The sequence below is a fragment of the Lepidochelys kempii genome, chromosome 13 (genome assembly GCF_965140265.1).
Source record: "Lepidochelys kempii isolate rLepKem1 chromosome 13, rLepKem1.hap2, whole genome shotgun sequence".
Taxonomy (NCBI): domain Eukaryota; kingdom Metazoa; phylum Chordata; order Testudines; family Cheloniidae; genus Lepidochelys; species Lepidochelys kempii.
Genome location: NC_133268.1, coordinates 33104550 through 33127471, shown reverse-complemented (window position 1 = coordinate 33127471; position 22922 = coordinate 33104550). Strand labels below are relative to the sequence as shown.

General features: G+C 45.3%; 1 protein-coding gene and 1 pseudogene across 1 annotated transcript; both read left to right on the top strand.

Annotated features, from left to right (window-relative positions):
• The first annotated feature begins 212 nt into the window (after positions 1 to 212).
• LOC140897206 (olfactory receptor 12D1-like) lies at positions 213 to 1119 on the top strand (annotated as a pseudogene).
• A 19261-nt stretch (positions 1120 to 20380) lies between these two features.
• LOC140897298 (olfactory receptor 12D1-like) lies at positions 20381 to 21322 on the top strand. The gene has a single exon (XM_073309745.1). It carries the CDS (start codon positions 20381 to 20383, stop codon positions 21320 to 21322), a length of 942 nt encoding a protein of 313 aa, XP_073165846.1.
• Positions 21323 to 22922: the final 1600 nt, after the last annotated feature.

The following is a 22922-nucleotide window of genomic DNA, read 5'->3' as shown; positions in this document are numbered from 1 at the left end:
GCATTTGGGTGTCTAACCCCCTTAGGTTGCTTTAAAATCCCAACCTCCATCCACACAGGGAAACCTCTCCTTGTGGATCATCATATCAGGAGAGCTTGTTGTCTCTCTGTGTTCATACACACCCCACTCTCTCTCAGAGTCATGAAGAAATGCAGAGCTCTATCATTCTTCTTTTTTGTACTACTCTGACTGGGTACAGAAGGCCCTTATAGATGCAGCCAGAAAACACCACCCCTAAATGTTTGATTCCATCCAGTCCCATTACATCAGGAATGCTCTACATGACCAGCCTGCTGGGCAAAAGGGCCATCATAGCTGTGGTGCTGGCTGAGCCCCGGCTCCACAACCCCATGTACTTCTTCCTAGGCCACCTCTCCCACCTGGACATCTTCTACAGCACAGTCACCGTGCCCAAGATGCTGACCGTCTTCCTCTCGGGGCACCAGACCATCTCATTTGCCAGATGCCTGGCCCAGCTCCACTTCTTCCACTTCCTGGGCAGCAGTGAGGCTTTGCTGCTGCCCGTCATGGCCTATGATCACTACTTGGCCATCTGCAACCCACTGCACTACAGGCTGGTCATGAGCCCACAGGCCTGCCTGCTCCTGGCAGCAGACACCTAGGCCACTGGCTTCCTTCCTGTGCTGATGCACACTGTCATGACATTTCAGGATTTGTGCATTTCTGTGGCCTCAATGAAATCCACCACTTCTTCTGTAATATCAAGCCCCTGCTGAGCCTGGCCTGCAGCAGCAGCACCCGCCTCAACTTGACACTGCTCAACTTCGTCACTGGGAGCATCGCGCTGAGTCCGTTCATCCTCACACTTCTCTCCTACCTCTATATCATTTCCTTCCTCCTCCTGAAGGTCCGCTTTCAGGAATGGCAGGAGAAAGGCCTTTTCCACCTGTGCCTCTCACCTCCCCATGGTATCTATTCTATATGCCGGTCCTTGGTAATTACATGATTGCCTCTCCAGGTTCCTCTCTGAAAGAGACATGATACACATCCTCGTATAGCATCGTCACCCCACTTCTGAACCCCCTGATCTACACCCTGAGAAATAAGGAGGTGAAAACAGCACTAAGGAAATTCCTGAACAGAAAACTTTTCCCTTAAAGAAAAAGAATTAAATGAAGGCAAGCAATGTTCAATTACAATTAAAGCATTTTAGTCTTTGTCTTTTTTAAAAACCCTTTGTATTTTTTTCATTTTCCCCACTTTCTGGTGTCACTACAGGGCAGAGTTAAGGTTGCTTGGCTAGAATAACATCATTTCTCATAAGATGTTTGGATTTTCTTTAACTTTAATGGTGAATATCCTGTGTGTATTGTGGGAAATTTTCAACATCCTTGTAATATATTTATCCTTAAATTACTGATATGTACTCATGTACTCCATCTTAATGTCTGTTGATGGAGACATTTTCAGTTGGAAACAGTCAAAGTTACTTCCCCACTCTAAACTCTAGGGTACAGATTTGGGGACCTTCGTGAAAGACCCCTAAGCTTATTTTTACCAGCTTAGGTTAAAACTTCCCCAAGGTACAAACTGTTTTACCTTCTGTCCCTGGACCTTATGCTGCCACCACCAAAGTGTCGAACAAAAATAACAGGGGAAGTGCTCACTTAGAAATGTCTCCCCCCAAAAATATCCCCCAAGCACTACACCCCCTTTCCTGGGGAAGCCTTGATAAAAATCCTCACCAATTTGCATAGGTGAACACAGACCCTAACCCTTGGATCTTAAGAACAATGAAAAAGCAATCAGGTTCTTAAAAGAGAATTTTAATTAAAGAAGAGGTAAAAGAAAATCCTCTGTAAAATCAGGAAGGGAAATACCTTACAGAGAAGTCAGATTCAAAACATAGACAATCCCTCTAGGCAAAACCTGAAGTTACAAAAAGACACAAAAACAGGAATATACATCCCATTCAGCACAACTTATATTATCAGCCACTTAAAACAGAATCTAACGCATATCTAACTAGATTACTTACTAAATTTTTACAGGAGTTCTGAAGAGCATTCCTGATCTGATCCTGGCAAAAGCGTCACACAGACAGACAGACCCTTTCTTCCCCCACATAGAATCATAGAATATCAGGGTTGGAAGGGACCTCAGGAGGTCATCTAGTCCAACCCCTTGCTCAAAGCAGGGCCGATCCCCAATTAAATCATCCCAGCCAGGGCTTTCTCAAGCCTGACCTTAAAAATATCTAAGGAAGGAGATTCCACCCCTCCCTAGGTAACGCATTCCAGTGTTTCACCACCCTCCTAGTGAAAAAGTTTTTCCTAATATCCAAACTAAATCTCCCCCACTGCAACTTGAGACCATTACTCCTTGTTCTGTCATCTGCTACCACTGAGAACAGTCTAGAGCCATCCTCTTTGGAACCCCCCTCCCCTTTCAGGTAGTTGAAAGCCGCTATCAAATCCCCCCTCATTCTTCCCTTCCGTAGATTAAACATCCCCCGGTCCCTCAGTCTCTCCTCATAAGTCATGTGTTCCAGTCCCCTAATCATTTTTGTTGCCCTCCACTGGATTCTTTCCAATTTTTCCACATCCTTCTTGTAGTGTGGGGCCCAAAACTGGACACAGTACTCCAGATGAGGCCTCACCAATGTCAAATAGAGGGGAATGATCACGTCCCTCGATCTGCTGGCAATGCCCCTACTTATACATCCCTAAATGCCATTGTCATTGGCAACAAGGGCACACTGTTGACTCATATCCAGCTTCTCGTCCACTATAACCCCTAGGTCCTTTTCTGCAGAACTCCTGCTGAGCCATTCGGCCCTAGTCTGTAGCGGTTCATGGGATTCTTCCGTCCTAAGTGCAGGACTCTGCACTTTGTCCTTGTTGAACCTCATCAGATTTCTTTTGGCCCAATCCTCCAATTTGTCCAGGTCCCTCTGTATCCTATCCCTACCCTCCAGCGTATCTACCTCTCCTCCCAGTTTAGTGTCATCTACAAACTTGCTGAGGGTGCAATCCACACCATCCTCCAGATCATTTATGAAGATATTGAACAAAACCGGCCCCAGGACCGACCCTTTGGGGCACTCCACTTGATACCGGCTGCCAACTAGACATGGAGCCATTGATCACTACCCGTTGAGCCCGACAATCTAGCCAACTTTCTATCCACCTTATAGTCCATTCATCCAGCCCATACTTCTTTAATTTGCTGGCAAGAATACTGTGGGAGACCATGTCAAAAGCTTTGCTAAAGTCAAGGAAAAACACGTCCACTGCTTTCCCTTCATCCACAGAACCAGTTATCTCGTCATAGAAGGTAATTAGATTAGTCAGGTATGACTTGCCCTTGGTGAAGCCATGCTGACTGTTCCTGATCACTTTCCTCTCATGTAAGTGCTTCAGGATTGATTCTTTGAAGACCTGCTTCATGATTTTTCTGGGGACTGAGGTGAGGCTGACTGGCCTGTAGTTCCCAGGATCCTTCTTCTTCCCTTTTTTAAAGATGGGCACTACATAAGCCTTTTTCCAGTCGTCCGGGTCTTCCCCCGATCGCCATGAGTTTTCAAAGATAATGGCCAATGGCTCTGCAATCACATCCGCCAACTCCTTTAGCATTCTCAGATGCAGCGCATCCGGCCCCATGGATTTATGCTCATCCATCTTTTCTGAATAGTCCCGAACCACTTCTTTCTTCACAGAGGGCTGGTCACCTCCACACCATTCTGTGCTGCCCAGTGCAGTAGTCTGGGAGCTGACCTTGTTCGTGAAGACAGAGGCAAAAAAAGCATTGAGTACATTAGCTTTTTCCACATCCTCTGTCACTAGGTTGCTGCACTCATTCAGTAAGGGGCCCACACTTTCCTTGACTTTCTTCTTCTTGCTAACATACCTGAAGAAACCCTTCTTGTTACTCTTAACATCTCTTGCTAGCTGCAACTCCAGGTGTGATTTGGCCTTCCTGATATCACTCCTGCCTGCCCGAGCAATATTTTTATACTCATCCCTGGTCATTTGTCCAATCTTCCGCTTCTTGTAAGCTTCTTTTTTCTGTTTAAAATCAGCAAGGATTTCACTGTTAAGCCAAGCTGGTCGCCTGCCATATTTACTGTTCTTTCTACACATTGGGATGGTTTGTCCCTGTAACCTCAATAAGGGTTCTTTAAAATACAGCCAGCTATCCTGGACTCCTTTCCCCCTCATGTTATTCTCCTAGGGGATCTTGCCCATCAGTTCCCTGAGGGAGTCAAAGTCTGCTTTTCTGAAGTCCAGGGTCCGTATTCTGCTGCTTTCCTTTCTTCCTTGTGTCAGGATCCTGAACTCGACCATCTCATGGTCACTGCCTCCCAGGTTCCCATCCACTTTTGCTTCCCCTACTAATTCTTCCCGGTTTGTGAGCAGCAGGTCAAGAAGAGCTCTGCCCCTAGTTGGTTCCTACAACACTTGCACCAGGAAATTGTCCCCTACACTTTCCAAAAACTTCCTGGATTGTCTGTGCACCACTGTATTGCTCTCCCAACAGATATCAGGATGATTGAAGTCTCCCATGAGAACCAGGACCTGCAATCTAGTAACTTCTGTGAGTTGCCTGAAGAAAGCCTCATCCACCTCATCTCCCTGGTCCAGTGGTCTATAGCAGACTCCCACCACGACATCACCCTTGTTGCTCACACTTCTAAACTTAATCCAGAGACTCTCAGGTTTTTCTGCAGTTTCATACTTGAGCTCTGAGCAGTCATACTGATCTCTTACATACAGTGCAATTCCCCCACCTTTTCTGCCCTGCCTGTCCTTCCTGAACAGCTTATATCCATCCATGACAGTACTCCAGTCATGTGAGTTATCTCATCAAGTCTCTTATTCCAATCACATCAAAATTCCTTGACTGTGCCAGGAGTTCCAGTTCTCCCTGCTTGTTTCCCAGGCTTCGTGCATTTGTGTATAGGCACTTGAGATAACTCGCTGATTACCCCTCTTTCTCAGTATGAGGCAGGAGCCCTCCCCTCTCACGCGCTCCTGCTCGTACTTCCTCCCTGTATCCCACTTACCTCAGGGCTTTGGTTTCCTTCCCCCGGTGAAACTAGTTTAAAGCCCTCCTCACTAGGTTAGCCAGCCTGCTTGCGAAGATGCTCTTCCCTCTCTTCATTAGGTGGAGCCCGTCTCTGCCTAGCACTCCTCCTTCTTGGAACACCATCCCGTGGTCAAAGAATCCAAAGCCTTCTCTCCGACACCACCTGCGTAGCCATTCGTTGACTTCCACGATTCGATGGTCTCTACCCAGGCCTTTTCCTTCCATGGGGAGGATGGACGAGAAGACCACTTGCACCTCAAACTCCTTTATCCTTCTTCCCAGAGCCACATAGTCTGCAGTGATCTGCTCAAGGTCATTCTTGGCAGTATCATTGATGCCCACGTGGAGAAGCAGGAAGGGGTAGCGATCTGAGGGCTTGATGAGTCTCGGCAGTCTCTCCGTCACATCGCGAATCTTAGCTCCTGGCAAGCAGCAGACTTCTCGGTTTTCCCGGTCAGAGCGGCAGATAGATGACTCAGTCCCCCTGCAGAGAGAGTCCCCGACCACCACCACCCGCCTCCTTCTCTTGGGAGTGGTGCTCATGGAACCCCCAACCCTAGGATAGTGCATCTCATGCCTTCCAATTGGCGGAGTCTCCTTCTGCACCCTTCCCTCAGACGTATCATCTGGTCCACTTTCCGCATTAGTACCTGTGGAGAGAACATGAAAATGGTTACTTACCTGTATCTGTGTTGCTGGTACATGGACGTTCCCCTTTTTTCTTCTGGAGGTCACATGATGCCAAATTTCTTCACCATCCTCCTGTCCTTGATGTGCAGCCTGCTCTGAATCTTCAGAACCTTGTGCCCTGACGTCTGTCCAGGTAATCTTCAATTTCTCTTATGCAATGCAGGGTTGATACCTGTTGCTCCAGACCTCGAATCTTCTCTTCCAATATGGCGACCAGCTTGCACTTTGTACAGACAAAGTAGCTTCTGTCCTGTGGAAGAAAGACAAACATAGCACATCCAGTGCAGGTCACAACAGCTGAATACGCCCCATCCATATTACCTACCTTCTACGAGCTTCCTCAGGAGTTGTAGTAATTACTCAGAGACTTCGGCATCCTCCAGCTTTGAAAATATCTTGTCCCCTCATTGGTCATTTTGGTCAGGTGCCAGCGAGGTTATCCTAGCTTCTTAACCCTTTACAGGTGAAAGGGTTTTGCCTCTGGCCAGGAGGGATTTTAAAGGTGGTTACTCTTCCCTTTATATTTATGAAACGCCCCCCCAAATCACAGATAGGGTGAAACACTGGCTGTAATTTCTTCCCGGAGCTCTAGGAGAAAACAGAGTTAATAAGACACATGCATCTCTAAATATACTACCAAGTACATAAAGACTAACCATATTTTCCACATCTCAAGGACGATTTTAACCAGTTGATTCTGGGAAACTTTCATGGGAGAGTGCATCAACCACTTTGTTAGAAGCTTGTGAGGTGTGTTGGATGTCAAAATCAAAATCTTGGAGAGCTAAACTCCACCAAAGAATTTTTTTGTTATTTCCCATGGTGGTATGAAGCCATTGTAGTGCAGCCTGGTCGGTTTGCAGGTGGAAATGCCGTCAGCAAATGTATGGGCGTAGCTTTTCCAGAGCATAGACAATGGCTTAACATTCTTTTTCACTGACTGACCAGTTGCTTTTCCTCTTAGACAGCTTCTTACTGAGAAACACTGCAGGATGGAATTCTTGATCCAGTCCTTCTTGCATTAAAAATGCTCCCACACCACTCTCGGATGCATCTGTGGTTACTAGGAATGGTTTGTTAGAGTCTGGGGCCCTTTGCACAGGATCAGACATGAGTCTCACTTTAAGCTGGTTAAAGGCCTTCTGACACTCTTCGGTCCACTGAAAGGCATTTGACTCTTTCTTTTTGGTTGGGTCTGTCAGTGGGGCGGCGATTTGGCTGTATTGCGGTACAAATTGCCTCTAATATCCGGCCAAGCCTAAGAAGGATTGAACCTGTTTCTTTGACTTTGGGACAGGTCACTTTTGGAAAGCATCCACTTTGGCCTGTAGGGGGTTGATAGTTCCTTGACCCACCTGGTGTCCAAAGTAAGTCACTCTGTTTAGGCCTATTTGACACTTCTTAGCCTTAATAGTTAGTCCTGCCTCCCTTATGTGCTCAAAGATTTTTTGTAGATGTTCCAGGTGTTCTGCCCAGGAATCCAAAAATATGGCCACATCGTCAAGGTAGGAGACTGTATATTCTCCCAATCCTGCTAGGAGACCATCTACAAGTTTTGGGAAGGTGGTGGGTGCATTCCACAGCCCGAAAGGGAGCACATTAATTTACACAGCCCAACATGTGTGATGAAGGCTGACCTTTCCTTGGCGGATTCATCTAGTGGTACCTGCCAGTACCCCTTGGTTAAGTCCAAGGTAGAGATGAACTGGGCCCGTCCCAGTTTCTCTTATAGTTCATCTGTGTGTGGCATTGGATAGTTGTCTGGGCGAGTTACAGCATTTAGCTTACAGTAGTCCATGCAAAAACGTATCTCCCCATCTGGTTTGGGAACTAGAACCACTGGAGATGCCCATGCACTTCCAGAGGGGCGGATTACACCCATCTGTAACATATCCTGGATCTCCCGTTCTATAGCAGTTTTAGCTTGAGGAGACACCCGGTAAGGTCGGACTTTAATTGGGTGAGCATTATCTGTGTCAATGGAGTGGTATGCCCATTCAGTCAGTCCTGGGGTGGCTGAGAATGTTGGAGCATAGCTAGTGCACAGCTCCTTGATCTGCTGTCGCTGCAGACCCCCAAGGGTCATGGAGCGGTTGACCTCTTCCACGCCACCATCGCTTTTCCCTACATAGTAGACACCTTCAGGCCACTCAGCGTCATCTCCTCTCTGGGCTGTAAACTGACAAACCTTTAATTCTCTGGAATAAAATGGCTTCAGAGAATTAATATGGTACACCTTAGGCTTTCGGTTGGAGGTGGGGAATGCTATGAGATAATTAACAGCTCCCAGGCGCTCCTGGACTGTGAATGGCCCTTCCCACAATGCTTCCATTTTATGGGCCTGGAGCACCTTTAAGACTATGACCTGGTCCCCTACTTTGAAGGAACGCTCTCTGGCATGTTTATCATACCACGCTTTTTGCTCTTTTTGAGCATCCTGTAGATTATCTTTAGGAACGGCTAGAGAGGTTTGGAGGGTGTTTTGTAGTTTGGTTACAAAGTCCAGAATGTTAGTTCCTGGAGAAGGTGTAAATCCCTCCCATTGCTGCTTCACCAACTGTAATGGCCCCTTAACCTGGCAGCCATATACAAGTTCAAATGGTGAAAACCCTAAACTGGGATGGGGTACAGGTCCATAGGCAAAGAGCAACTGCTGCAACACTAGGTCCCAATCATTGGAGTGCTCATTTATGAATTTACGTATCATGGCCCCCAAAGTTCCATTAAACTTCTCCACCATGCCATTTGTTTGATGGTGGTAAGGAGTGGCAACCAACTGATTTACCCCATGAGCTTTCCAAAGGCTTTCCATAGTTCCTGCCAGGAAATTAGTTCCTGCATCTGTGAGGATGTCGGCGGGCCCACCTACCCTGGCAAAAATGTCTGCTACTGCCTGGCACACACTTTTAGCCCTGGTGTTTCTTAGACCTACTGCTTCCGGCCATCGGGTGGCAAAATCCATGAAAGTCAGTATGTACTGCTTTCCTCTGGGTGTCTTTTTCGGAAAAGGACCCAGACTATCCACAGCTACTCGCTGAAATGGAACTTCAATGATGGGGAGTGGCTGGAGAGGGGCTTTGACCTGGTCTTGGGGTTTTCCCATTTTTTGGCATACCTCACAAGACCGGACATAGGTAGAAACATTCTTGCCCATTCCCTCCCAGTGGAATGATCTCCCCAGCCGGTCTTTGGTCCTGTTCACCCCAGCATGGCCACTAGGGTGATCGTGGGCTAAGCTCAAGAGCCTGGCCCGGTATTTAGTTGGAACTACCAACTGTCTCTGAGGATGCCAGTCTTCCTGGTGTCCACCAGAAAGAGTTTCCTTGTATAAAAGTCCTCTTTCTACAACAAACCTGGATCGATTAGAAGAGTTGAGAGGTGGCAGGTGCTGTGCCGCCATCCAAGCGCTCTGGAGGCTTTCATCTGCTTCCTATTCAGCCTGGAACTGTTCCCTTGATGCTGGAGACATCAGTTCCTCATTGGATTGTGGACCTAGGCTTGGTCCCTTTGGAAGCGATGTACAGGGATGGGGCTACTTCCGTGGACTGTGAACCGTTCTCAGCTAGGGCACTATGTTGGGGTTCAGGCTCCAGCTGAGCCTCTTGTGTAGGGTTATCGGCCGCTGCCGGTTCAGTTTCACTGGGGCCCTCTGGTGTTGAGGTTGCAAGTATTGGATTCAGTGCTGGCAATGGGTCTGATGCTGGTTGTTTGGTTGGTTCCGGTTCTGGGACTGGCTCTGTCTGGGTCTCTGGGACTGGATCTACTACTGTTGTTGCAGACATTGGCCTGGGGTCTGGGTCCATCACCTCTAACCGGGTCCTGGTAGAAGTTTCTGGAACAGAGCTAGACGTCATGGCTTGTTTCGCCTGGCTGCGGGTGACCAATCCCACCGTCTTTGCTGGCTTCACACGATTGGCCAAGTCTTCCCCCAACAGCATGGGGATGGGATAATCATCATAGACTGCAAAATTCCACGTTCCTGACCAGCCCTTGTACTGGACAGGCAACTTGGCTGTAGGCAAATTGAAAGAGTTGGACTTGAAGGGTTGAATCGTCACTTGGATCTCTGGGTTGATTAAATTGGGGTCCACTAAGGAAGCATGGATAGCCAACACTTGTGCTCCGATGTCCCTCCACGCAGTGACCTTCTTCCCACCCACACTCACAGTTTCCCTCCGCTCCAAGGGTATCTGGGAGGTGTCTGGGCCTGAGGACCTCTGGTGTGATTCTGGTGCAATGAACTGTAATCTGTTGGGATTCTTGGGGCAGTTGGCATTTACATGCCCTGGCTCATTACATTTAAAACATCATCCAGCTGACTGGTCACTGGGGTGAGGTGGGTTGCTAGAGAACGGTGTGGCATGACGAAAAGGTGGCTGGAGTGTTCCTTGGGGGGTAGTTGGGGCCTTGGGTGGCCCCCGGTAGTAGGGTGTGGTCTGAGGTTGTCCTTTCTGGTATCCATTCCAACTGCGACCATTTTTTTTTCATTTCTGCCATCTCCACCCATTTGGCTCCAATCTCCCCTGCCTCGATTACAGTTTTGAGCTTCCCATCTAGGATGTATCTTTCTATTTCCTCAGGAACACCCTCTAAGAACTACTCCATTTGTAGTAGGAAGGGCAAATCTTCTGGAGATTTAACACTTGCTCCTGATATCCAGGCATCCCAATGTTTCACAATGTGGTAGGCATGTCGGGTAAATGACACATCTGGTTTCCACTTTAGGGCTCTGAACCGCTGACAGGAATGCTCGGGTGTTAGCCCCATTCTGACTCTTGCCTTAATTTTAAACAGTTCATACTGGTTCATGTGTTCCTTAGGCATTTCAGCCACCACCTCAGCTAAGGGTCCACTGAGTTGCGGCCTCAGCTCTACCATGTATTGGTCTGTAGAGATGCTGTACCCAAGACAGGCCCTTTCAAAGTTTTCTAAGAAGGCTTCGGTATCATCACCTGCCTTGTGGGTGGGGAACTTTCTGGGATGGGAAGTGGTACCTGGAGAAGCATTGCTAGGGTTTGTTAGTATATTCTCCTGAGCCTTTGCCTTCTCCATCTCCAGTGCATGCTTCCTCTTTTTTTTTTCCTTCTTCTCCATTTCCATCCGCATGAGTTATATCTGTCTTTCGTGTTCCTTTTGTTTTTCCTCAGCCTCAAATCTGGCTAATTCCAGCTTTTGGTGAACTGTGGAGTCTGTCATCCTAACCTCTCTGTTTTTAACTAACTTTACATCTGAGAGTTAGAAAGAAAACAAAAATAAACTTGGCTTGTAAAATTTTGCTGTGCTGTCCGGATACCTATGTTCTCTGATAGTGATTGTCAGCCTACAGAAAAATCCTTTAAAAAAAAAAAAACCACCTTTGTCTCCAGGCAAATAGGCAGAAAACCCCTCTAGTTGCTCTTAGGTTAAAAAAAAAAAAAAAAAAGAAACTTCTCAGGTCTGTGAAGACTGGTGAATTTCCCTGCAGGAGGTTAACTACCCTGGCTTTAGGTAGAGAAAACTCCAGCTCACAAAAGACAATTCCCTTTTGTCTCTGCTCTGGCCCCCAAGCAGAGAAAAAAAAACCCTCTAACTGCTTTCAGTTTAAAACTGCTTTCCAACAGCCCAAAGGAAAAAAAATCCTTTTTAAAATCTGTGCTTCTGGTTCAAAAAATCTCAAATTGATCTCAAAATGATTTCAGGTTAATCCCACAGCTCTGCCACCATGTCAAGGTTCCTTCCCCACTCTGAACTCTAGGGTACAGATGTGGGGACCTGCATGAAAACCTCCTAAGCTTACTTTTACCAGATCACGTTAAAACTTCCCCAAGGTACAAACTATTTTACCTTTTGCCTTTGGACTTTCGCTGCCACCACCAAACATCTAACCGGTATTATTAGGAAAGAGTCTGTTTGGAAACGTCTTTCCACCCAAAAATCCTTCCCAAACCCTACACCCCCTTTCCTGGGGAAGGCTTGATAAAAATCCTCACCAATTTGCATAGGTGACCCCAGACCCAAACCCTTGGATCTTAAGAACAATGAAAAAGCATTCAGTTTCTTAAAAGAAGAATTTTAATCGAAGAAAAAGTAAAAAGAATCCCCTCTGTAAAATCAGGATGGTAAATACCTTACAGGGTAATTAGATTCAAAACATAGAGAATCCCTCTAGGCAAAACTTTAAGTTACAAAAAGACACAAAAACAGGAATATACATTCCATTCAGCACAGCTTATTTTTCTCAGCCATTTATCTAACGCATATCTAGCTAGATTACTTACTAAGTTCTAAGACACCATTCCTGTTCTGTCCCCAGCAAAAGCATCACACAGACAGAGAGAGAGGCTTTGTTTCTCCCTCCCCCCAGCTTTTGAAAGTATCTTGTCTCCTCATTGGTCATTTTGGTCAGGTGCCAGCAAGGTTATCCTAGCTTCTTAGCCCTTTAGAGGTGAAAGGGTTTTTTCTCTGGCCAGGAGGGATTTTAACAGTGTTTACCCTTCCCTTTATTTTTATGACAAACATTAATTGGGAAATTCTTGGGTTTCAGTACTTATTTTCTATATAACTAAAATTAGTCATCGAACCTAGGTGATAAGTAACAGCAAACACAGATTTGTCACGAACAAATCATCTCAAACCAATCTAATTTCCTTATTTGATAGAGTTGTTGGCCTAATGGATATAGGGGAAGCAGTAAATGTGACATATCTTGATGTTATTAAATCTCTTGAAACAGTCTTTCATGACAATCTGATAATTAAACTAGGGAAATAGAGTCTAGATGAAATTACTGTGTGTATACGAGGTTGACTGGAAGGACATATTCACAGGAGTCTGTCCTGGAGACTGGTGCTATTCATTATTTCCATTAACAACTTGGATGAAGATATGGTTATAAAATTTACAGATGATACTAAGCTGGAAGGGGCTGCAACACTTTGCAGGAGAGGACTGAAATTCAAAATGATGTTGTTTAATGGGATAATCCCCAATTAAATCATCCCAGACAGGGCTTCGTCAAGCCTGACCTTAAAAACTTCTAAGGAAGGAGATTCCACCACCTCCCTAGGTAACGCATTCCAGTGTTTCACCATCCTCCTAGTGAAAAAGTTTTTCCTAATATCCAACCTAAACCTCCCCCACTGCAACTTGAGACCATTACTCCTTGTTCTGTCATCTGCTACCACTGAGAACAGTCTAGAGCCATCCTCTTTGGAACCTCCTTTCAGGTAGTTGAAACAGCTGAGACTCCCCCCTCATTCTTCTCTTCCACAGACTGAACAATCCCAGTTCCCTCAGCCTCTCCTCATAAGTCATGTGTTCCAGACCCCTCATCATTTTTGTTGCCTTCTGCTGGACGTTTTCCAATTTTTCCACATCCTTCATGTAGTGTGGGGCCCAAAACTGGACACAGTACTCCAGATGAGGCCTCATCAATGTCAAATAGAGGGGAACAATCACGTCCCTCGATCTGCTGGCAATGCCCCTACTTATACATCCCAAAATGCCAGTGGCCTTCTTGGCAACAAGGGCACACTGCTGACTCATATCCAGCTTCTCGTCCACTGTAACCCCTAGGTCCTTTTCTGCAGAACTGCTGCCTAGCCATTCGGTCCCTAGTCTGTAGCAGTATATGGGATTCTTCCATCCTAAGTGCAGCACTCTGCACTTGTCCTTGTTGAACCTCATCAGACTTCTTTTGGCCCAATCCTCTCATTTGTCTAGGGCCCTCTGTATCCTATCCCTACCCTCCAGCATATCTACCTCTCCTCCCAGTTTAGTGTCATCTGCAAACTTGCTGAGGGTGCAATCCACACCGTCCTCCAGATCGTTTATGAAGATATTGAACAAAACCAGCCCCAGGACTGACCCTTGGGCACTCCACTTGATACCGGCTGCCAACTAGACATGGAGCCATTGATCACTACCCGTTGAGCCTGACAATCTAGCCAACTTTCTATCCACCTTATAGTCCATTCATCCAGCCCATACTTCTTTAATTTGCTGGCAAGAATACTGTGGGAGACCGTGTCAAAAGCTTTGCTAAAGTCAAGGAACAACAGGTCCATTAATTTCCCCTCATCCACAGCGGCAGTTATCTCTTCATAGAAGGCAATTAGATTAGTCAGGCATAACTTGCCCTTGGTGAATCCATGCTGACTGTTCCTGATCACTTTCCTCTCATGCAAGTGCTTCAGAATTGATTCCTTGAGCACCTGCTCCATGATTTTTCCAGGGACTGAGGTGAGGCTGACTGGCCTGTAGTTCCCAGGATCCTCCTTCTTCCCTTTTTTAAAGATGGGCACTACATTAGCCTTTTTCCAGTTGTCCTGGACTTCCCCCGATCACCATGAGTTTTCAAAGATAATGGCCAATGGCTCTGCAATCACATCCGCCGACTCCTTTAGCACTCTTGGATGCAGCGCATCCGGCCCCATGGACTTGTGCTCGTCCAGCTTTTCTAAATAGTCCCGAACCACTTCTTTCTCCACAGAGGGCTGGTCACCTCCTCCCCATGCTGTGCTGCCCAGTGTAGTAGTCTGGGAGCTGACCTTGTTCGTGAAGACAGAGGCAAAAAAATCATTGAGTACATTAGCTTTTTCCACATCCTCTGTCAGTAGGTTGCTGCCCTCATTCAGTAAGGGACCCACACTTTCCTTGACTTTCTTCTTCTTGCTAACATACCTGAAGAAACCCTTCTTGTTACTCTTAACATCTCTTGCTAGCTGCAACTCCAGGTGTGATTTGGCCTTCCCGATTTCACTCCTCCATGCCCGAGCAATATTTTTATATTCTTCCCTGGTCATTTGTCCAATCTTCCATTTCTTGTAAGCTTCTTTTTTGTGTTTAAGATCAGCAAGGATTTCACTGTTAAGCCAAGCTGGTCGCCTGCCATATTTACTGTTCTTTCTACACATCGGGATGGTTTTTCCCTGTAACCTCAATAAGGATTCTTTAAAATACAGCCAGCTATCCTGGACTCCTTTCCCCCTCATGTTATTCTTCCAGAGGATCCTGCCCATCGGTTTCCTGAAGTTGTCAAAGTCTGCTTTTCTGAAGTCCAGGGTCCGTATTCTGCTGCTTTCCTTTCTTCCCTGTGTCAGGATCCTGAACTCGACGATCTCATGGTCACTGCCTCCCAGGTTCCCATCCACTTTAGCTTCCCCTCCTAATTCTTCCTGGTTTATGAGCAGCAGGTCAAGAAGAGCTCTGCCCCTAGTTGGTTCCTCCAACACTTGCACCAGGAAATTGTCCCCTACACTTTCCAAAATCTTCCTGGATTGTCTGTGCACCACTGTATTGCTCTCCCAGCAGATATCAGGATGATTGAAGTCTCCCATGAGAACCAGGACCTGCAATCTAGTAACTTCTGTGAGTTGCCTGAAGAAAGCCTCATCCACCTCATCTCCCTGGTCCAGTGGTCTATAGCAGACTCCCACCACGACATCACCCTTGTTGCTCACACTTCTAAACTTAATCCAGAGACTCTCAGGTTTTTCTGCAGTTTCATACTTGAGCTCTGAGCAGTCATACTGGTCCCTTACATACTAGGTAGACTTAATACTGCCTCAGCATGGTGGGGAAAGGGGAAATAAAATGGACTTCATGACCTCTTGAGGTCCCTTTTATTCTTACATTTTTATGTTTTCTATTAAGGATTAGCCTTTCTCAAAAAATGTTGATTTTTTTCAGCGGGATATACCTGCATCAGGAATCAAATCTAGGAGGTCTGGATAGTAAAGCATAAGCTCCTACTGCCTTGGCTAAAAGATACAGTTCTGTGGAGGAAGGCCTTTGCAACACATCAGCCTCTCCACAAAACCTAGCCTCCACTAGAGGGGGACAGAGCACCTCATCAAGTGAGCTGAGGGTTAGGTGCCTAACTCACTTAGGTGATTGTGTAAATTCCACCAGGTGCCTATCTGCATCTTTGGATGACTAAATACAATTGGAAATATGCTCTAGTCCCTGAGCTCTGGAGCCAGATTATGTCTTCCTCAGTTCTGTTCAGATGCTTATACTTCAATTATGTTACCCGTTGATTTTAGTATATTTGTCTGGGATTTGCAAAGAGGCCTGTGCACCCAACTCACACTGAAAGTCATTCATTTTAATGAGACTTGGCCATTAATATCCCTCCAACAACTTTGTTCTCAGCTGACATGCTTTGCTTCTACAACCTCTACATACCATACTAGTGTTTGGTGTTTCTCATCCTCTCACAAGGAACTATTTCATTACACAAATACTGTTCACTGAAATTGAGTGGTTCTGCTCATAAAAACTTCTGCAAATCAGTTGCTTTTCTTTATGCTTTTCAACAAACTCTAGTCCTCACAATATTGTCAATTTCCATCTTTCTGGCAAACATAGGTCTTGTTTATTTTCTAATTCAAATTCTCAGATGGTACAAGAATCATGTCCCAGATGGAAGGCACTGTCCCTGCTGACAGTTTGGTTGTTACAGAGAGTGTGACTGTGATAAAAGGTGGCTCATTTGCACACGGTTCAAGGTTTGCTGAGCATCCAGTGTTCAATCCTCTCCGAAATCTCCCCCGCAGTGGACTTTATCCCATGCCATTGTTATTGTCATAAATATAAAGGGAAGGGTAAACCCCTTTAAAATCCCTCCTGGCCAGAGGAAAAATCCTCTCACCTGTAAAGGGTTAAGAAGCTAAAGGTAACCTTGCTGGCACCTGACCAAAATGATCAATGAGGAGACAAGATACTTTCAAAAGCTGGGAGGAGGGAGAAAAACAAAGGGTCTGGGGCTGTCTGTATGATGCTTTTGCCGGGGACAGAACAGGAATGGAGTCTTAGAACTTTTAGTAAGTAATCTAGCTAGGTATGTGTTAGATTATGATTTCTTTAAATGGCTGAGAAAAGAGCTGTGCTGAATAGAATGACTATCCCTGTCTGTGTGTCTTTTTTGTAACTTAAGGTTTTGCCTAGAGGGATTCTCTATGTTTTGAATCTAATTACCCTGTAAGGTATCTACCATCCTGATTTTACGGAGGTGATTCCTTTACTTCTATTAAAAGTCTTCTTGTAAGGAAACTGAATGCTTTTTCGTTGTTCTAAGATCCAAGGGTTTGGGTCTGTGGTCACCTATGCAAATTGGTGAGGATTTTCACCAAAACTTCCCCAGGAAGTGGGGTGCAAGGGTTGGGAGGATTTTGGGGGGAAAGATGTGTCCAAACTACGATTCCCAGTAAACCCAGATAAAGTTTGGTGGTGGCAGTGGAAATCCAAGGACAAAGGGTAAAATTAATTTGTACCTTGGGGAAGTTTTAACCTAAGCTGGTAAACGTAAGCTTAGGAGGTTTTCATGCAGGTCCCCACATCTGTACCCTAGAGTTCAGAGTGGGGAAAGAACCTTGACAGTTATATTTCAGATTCAAAAGGAAATCCGTTTATCCAGATATGATATGGAACTTAATAGCTTATAATGATTCACACATCTTTATCTAGAGATGCAAAACCTCAGTGTTCCCAGATTATGAAATCTTTCTTTCTTCTATTTCATATTTTTCTTTTATCACTCCTCTCTCAATCTCCCCATTTTATCTTTTTCATTCTGTTTTCAGTTGATTGGTTTACAGAGGATATGAGCTGACTACTGACTCTTGGAAGCAGCAGAAGCGACACATGAGGTACTGGAATACTTGGGAGCTGCCAGAGCGGTGGGGGTGGAGGGGTGGAAAGAAAGAGAGACTGGTCACCATGTTTATGGTTGGGAAGGAATTTTCCTCCATGTTAGATTAGCAGAGGCCCTGGGAGTTTTTCACCTTCCTCTGCAGCATGGGGCAGAGGTTGCTTGCAGTTTTAAACTCATAGGGTCCTAGAGCTCAAGCTCCAGCCCAAGCCCGGACAGCTACATTGCAATAAATCAGCACCTTATCCCAAGCCCCACAAGCCCAAATCAGCTAGCATGGGCCAGCAACTGGTTTTTAATTGTAGTGTAGACAGATCCAAAATCTATGAGTCTGTGCTGGGCTCTGCTGGCCATGTCCCAGAACCAGCATCTGGACTCTTCTACCTATGACCCTGGCCTCTTGGATAAATCCCTTCTACTACCATCAGCTAATATAATTAGCCCCATTGCTTAAGTCGTAGGAGCTTGTGCAGCAGTGCTCAGAGTTAAGCTCATTATGATAACATATAATGGCAGTTTATTATAGGTAAACATAACAGAATTAATGCAAAAAAAACCCCAACACTTATGTGAATGAACATTGTTTAAGTTGCAAAGTGAAACACTAACTCAGCAAAAAGAAAAGGAGGACTTGTGGCACCTTAGAGACTAACCAATTTATTTGAGCATGAGCTTTCGTGAGCTACAGCTCATTTCATCGGATGCATACTGTGGAAACTGCAGAAGACATTATATACACACAGAGACCATGAAACAATGCCTCCTCCCACCCCGCTGTCCTGCTGGTAATAGCTTATCTAAAGTGATCATCAAGTTGGGCCATTTCCAGCACAAATCCAGGTTTTCTCACCCTCCGCCCCACCCCACCCCACACACACACACAAACTCACTCTCCTACTGGTAATAGCCCATCCAAAGTGACCACTCTCTTCACAATGTGTATGATAATCAAGGTGGGCCATTTCCTGCACAAATCCAGGTTCTCTCAACTTGATGATCACTTTAGATAAGCTATTACCAGCAGGAGAGTGGGGTGGGAGGAGGCATTGTTTCATGGTCTCTGTGTATATAATGTCTTCTGCAGTTTCCACAGTATGCATCCGATGAAGTGAGCTGTAGCTCACGAAAGCTCATGCTCAAATAAATTGGTTAGTCTCTAAGGTGCCACAAGTACTCCTTTTCTTTTTGCGAAGACAGACTAACATGGCTGTTACTCTGAAAACTAACTCAGCAGTGAGAAAACATCAGTTGCCTGTGGAATGTGAATTCTGGTCTTTTTGGTGTGTTTGCATTATGACAGAGACTTTAATTGGATGATCACATAGCCTATGTCTACACTTGGTGCAAGGGGTGTGATTCCCAGCTAGTGCAGACATACTCATACTATCCCTGCTTGAGGTAGCATGCTGAAATAGTAGTGCAGCTTTGGAATCATGGCTGTGGCAAGAAGCAGCATGGGCCAGCTGCCACAAGTAGAAACCTACCCAGACCCCATGGGTACATACTTGGGGGGGGTGGGGGGGGGCTAGCTTATCATACAATCATAGGACTGGAAAGGACCGAGAGGTCATCTAATCCAGTCCCCTGCACTCATGGCAGGACTAAGTATTATCTAGACCATTTCTGACAGGTTATTGTCTAACCTGCTCTTAAAAATCTCCAATGATAGAGATTCCACAACCTCCCTAGGTAACTAATTCCAGTGTTTAACCACCCTGACAGTTAGGAAGTTTTTCCTAATGTCCAGCCTAAACCTCCCTTGCTGCTATGTAAGCCCATTGCTACTTGTCCTATCCTCAGATGTTAAGAACAATTTTTCTTCCCTCTCCTTGTAACAACCTCATATGTACTTGAAAACTGTTATCATGTCCCCTCTCATCTTCTCTTTTCCAGACTAAACAAACCCAATTTTTTCAATCTTCCCTCACAGGTCATGTTTTCTAGACCTTTAATCATTTTTGTTGCTCTTCTCTGGATTTTCTCCAATTTGTCCTCATATTTCCTGAAATGCGGCACCCAGAACTGGACACAATACTCCAGTTGAGGCCATCTCAGCATGAAGTAGAGGGGAAGAATTACTTCTCATGTCTTGCTTACAACAGTCCTGCTCATACATCCCAGAATGATGTTCCCTTTTTTTACAACTGTTTTACATGGTTGACTCATATTTAGCTTGCAGTAGGGCTACACTACTATTTTTAGCACACCATCTGAAGCAGAGCTAGCATGGGTCCATGAACACAAGCTGGGAATAGCATCCCCAGCTCCAGATGCAGATGTGGTCATATTGTTTTCTTCCACAAGATCCTTTCTTTGCTCAGTGCATAGGACAGATACACAAGGGGCAACATTATGGTGGCGTGGGCAACTGTACATGATCTGGCATTTCCTTGCTTTAAAGTTCTTAACTTTACAAGCAAATAAAACTTTCTAGCTAAAGATATATAGATAACACATTACCCCTCTCTACCTCCATTTCCACAACTGTAAAATGAGGAGGCTAACCCTCAGCAGCACTGGGAACATAAGAACATTTGAATGGCTACACTGAGTCAGACCAGTCTCCTCTCTTCTGACAATGGCCAATGCCAGGTGCTTCAGAGGGAATAAACAGACCAGGTAATCATCAAGTGATCCATCCCCTGTCGCCCAATCCCACATTCTGGTAAACGGAGGCTAGTGACACAATCCCTGTCCACCCTGACTCATAGCCATTGATGGACCTATCCTCCATGAACTTATCTCATTAATTTTGAACACTTTTTTAGTCTTGGCCTTCACAACATCCTCTGGCAAAGGGTTCCACAGACTGACTATGTTGTGTGAAGAAATACTTACTTTTGTTTGTTTTAAACCTGCTGCCTATTCATTTCATTTGGTGACCCATTTCATTGGGAAGGTTTAATTAATGACTTGCAGGCAATCTGGGACACTTGTGTGGAAGGTGTTCATAGAAATACAAACTGCAAGGATTGTTGCATCTAGCGTGTCTCCCTCATCTCTTCAGCGATGGAGAACCAGACAGAGGTGAGCGATTTCATCCTCTTAGGCCTGACCAATCTCAAGGGGCTGAAGCACCTCCTCTTCCCTTTCTTCCTCCTGCTCTACATAGCCAATGTGTTGGGAAATGGGACCATCATAGTCATGATAGTGGCCGAGCCCCGGCTCCACACCCCCATGTACTTCTTTCTGGGCAACCTCTCCAGCCTGGACATCTGCTTTTCCACGGTTGCTGTGCCCAAGATGCTGTCTGGTTTCCTGTCTGAGAACCAGACCATTTCCTTTGCCGGTTGCCTGGCCCAGCTCCACTTTTTCCACCTCCTCGGCAGCAGTGAGGCCATGCTTCTGGCTGTCATGGCCTATGACCGCTACGTGGCCATCTGCAACCCGCTGCGCTACAGGCTGGTCATGAGCCCACAGACCTGCCTGCTCCTGGCAGCGGCCACCTGGTCCATCGGCTTCCTGCATGCCCTAATGTCCACAGTCATGATCTGCCGGCTGCATTTCTGTGGCCCCAACCTCGTCTACCACTTCTTCTGTGACATCAAGCCCCTGCTGAGCCTTGCCTGCAGCAGCACGCACCTCAACCTGACCCTGCTCAACATCGATGCCGGGGTCCTTGGTCTGAGTTCCTTCATCCTCACGCTCTTCTCCTACATCTACATCATCTCCTTCCTCCTCCTGAAGGTCCACTCGCAGGAAAGTAGGAGAAAGGCCTTCTCCACCTGCGCATCCCACCTCACTGTGGTGTTTCTTTTCTATATGCCATCCATTAGCAATTACATGATTTCCTTTCCAGGTTTCCCCTCTGAAAGAGACATGATACCCACCCTGATGTATTGCATCATCACCCCAGTTCTGAACCCCCTGATCTACACCCTGAAAAATAAGGAGGTGAAATCCACTCTGAAGAAATTCCTGAACAGAAAACTTTTCCCTGAAAGAATATGAGTTAAATGAAGGGAAACTCCATTCATTTACAATTAAAACACCTTTAGTCTTTGTTGACCTACAGATTTTTATAGCCACGCTGCATTTTTTTCCCCATTTTTTCTCCTTTCTGGTATCTCTACAGAGCAGAATTAAGGTTATTTGGGTACCCTAATGTCATTTCTTAGAACATATTTGGATTCTGTTTAACTTTAATGGTGAATATCCAGTGTGTATTTTGGGAAAATTAAAGCATTCTTGTATTGTATTCTACTCCACATTATTGACATATATCCTGGACCTTAACTCCATCTTAGTTTCTGTGATGGAGAAACTTTCAGTTAGAAGCACAATGGAGGTGAAGAGGGAATGACCGTTAATCATATAAATAAATAAAATCATTGAAATATAGCCTATGCACGATATATCAATGAGTTTTGGTTATATAGGAAGTTGGTAATTTCTGTAACAGAGTAGAATTAAGATGATTTGGGTTCCTTATTTGTGTATTTCCAGAAATCAACACATCAGGATTTCTTAAACCTTAATTGAACTTCTTGGATTTTAACACTTGTTTTGAATAATTAAAACATCTCTGTAATGTCTTTCACTCCTGTTTACTTTATGTGCACTCTCAACCTTTTCTCCATCTTAACATAGATTTTGTATGGGAATTGAAAAAGAGAAAATGGAAATGGAATATATATATGTAGGTACCATTCAGCACTGGGCACCAGGTTCTTGAGATCTATCCTGTGTCTTGCTCAAAAAGTAAAGTTAGCAATTGGAACTAGAGCATAGGAGAACAATTTGTGTTAGCCACAGGAAACTAGAGAGTAGAGGACAATCCACAACAGGCAATGTAGGTGGGTGGGTCAAATATCCTAGAAGAATTTCTTCATCATTACTAGCTGTGGGACAAATGTTAAAATTAATTGTTATTTATTAGTGGTATATTACAGTAGCTCTTTTTGGCATCAAATGAGAGCAGAACCCCATTGACTGTAAGAAAACATAGTGAGAGACTGACCCAACTCCAAAGACATTTCAGTGTAAAACTGTTCCACCAAAAAAAGTCACTGGAATGGGGAGACTGGATACTGGTTCCCACACCTTGCAGACTTTTCACTTAAACCTTAGTCCATCCCATGCTTTGCTGCACATTGAACTACCCACATTTTCCATCCTTGCCAACTGCCCTTCTCTCCAAATCTTCCCATTTCTTGATGAGATGTTTAATGTTGTTCAGAACTGTTCCTTTCCATGTTATTCGCAGTATTCCTCCTTTCTTCTTGTGTGTTTGGTTTCCATTCAAGGGTGGTATTTGGTAAGCGTTCTTTTTCCATTCTCAGTGCCTGTCCCAAGCCCGGATCAAAAAGGAGGAGAGTTGGTCAATGGGGCAGCTTCCCATCACCGTAAAAAAAAAAAAGTTCTAGCTAAGAAACTATTCACCTTGCAGAAGAGGGCTGTAACCACCAAGCAATAGAATCCTTCTAGTGCTGTCTTTCCCTTTCTCTCTCATACCCTGTCCTGATTTATTTAATCCAAAGTGGAACAATTTTGACAGGAGAGATTGAGGGAGCCCTGTTAAGGGACCCAGAGGGATGGGGGGTGGCTGAGG

Bases quoted from the DNA above. Each gene is read 5' to 3' on its own strand.
- LOC140897298 (XM_073309745.1), top strand. From the start codon at position 20,381: ATGGAGAACCAGACAGAGGTGAGCGATTTCATCCTCTTAGGCCTGACC.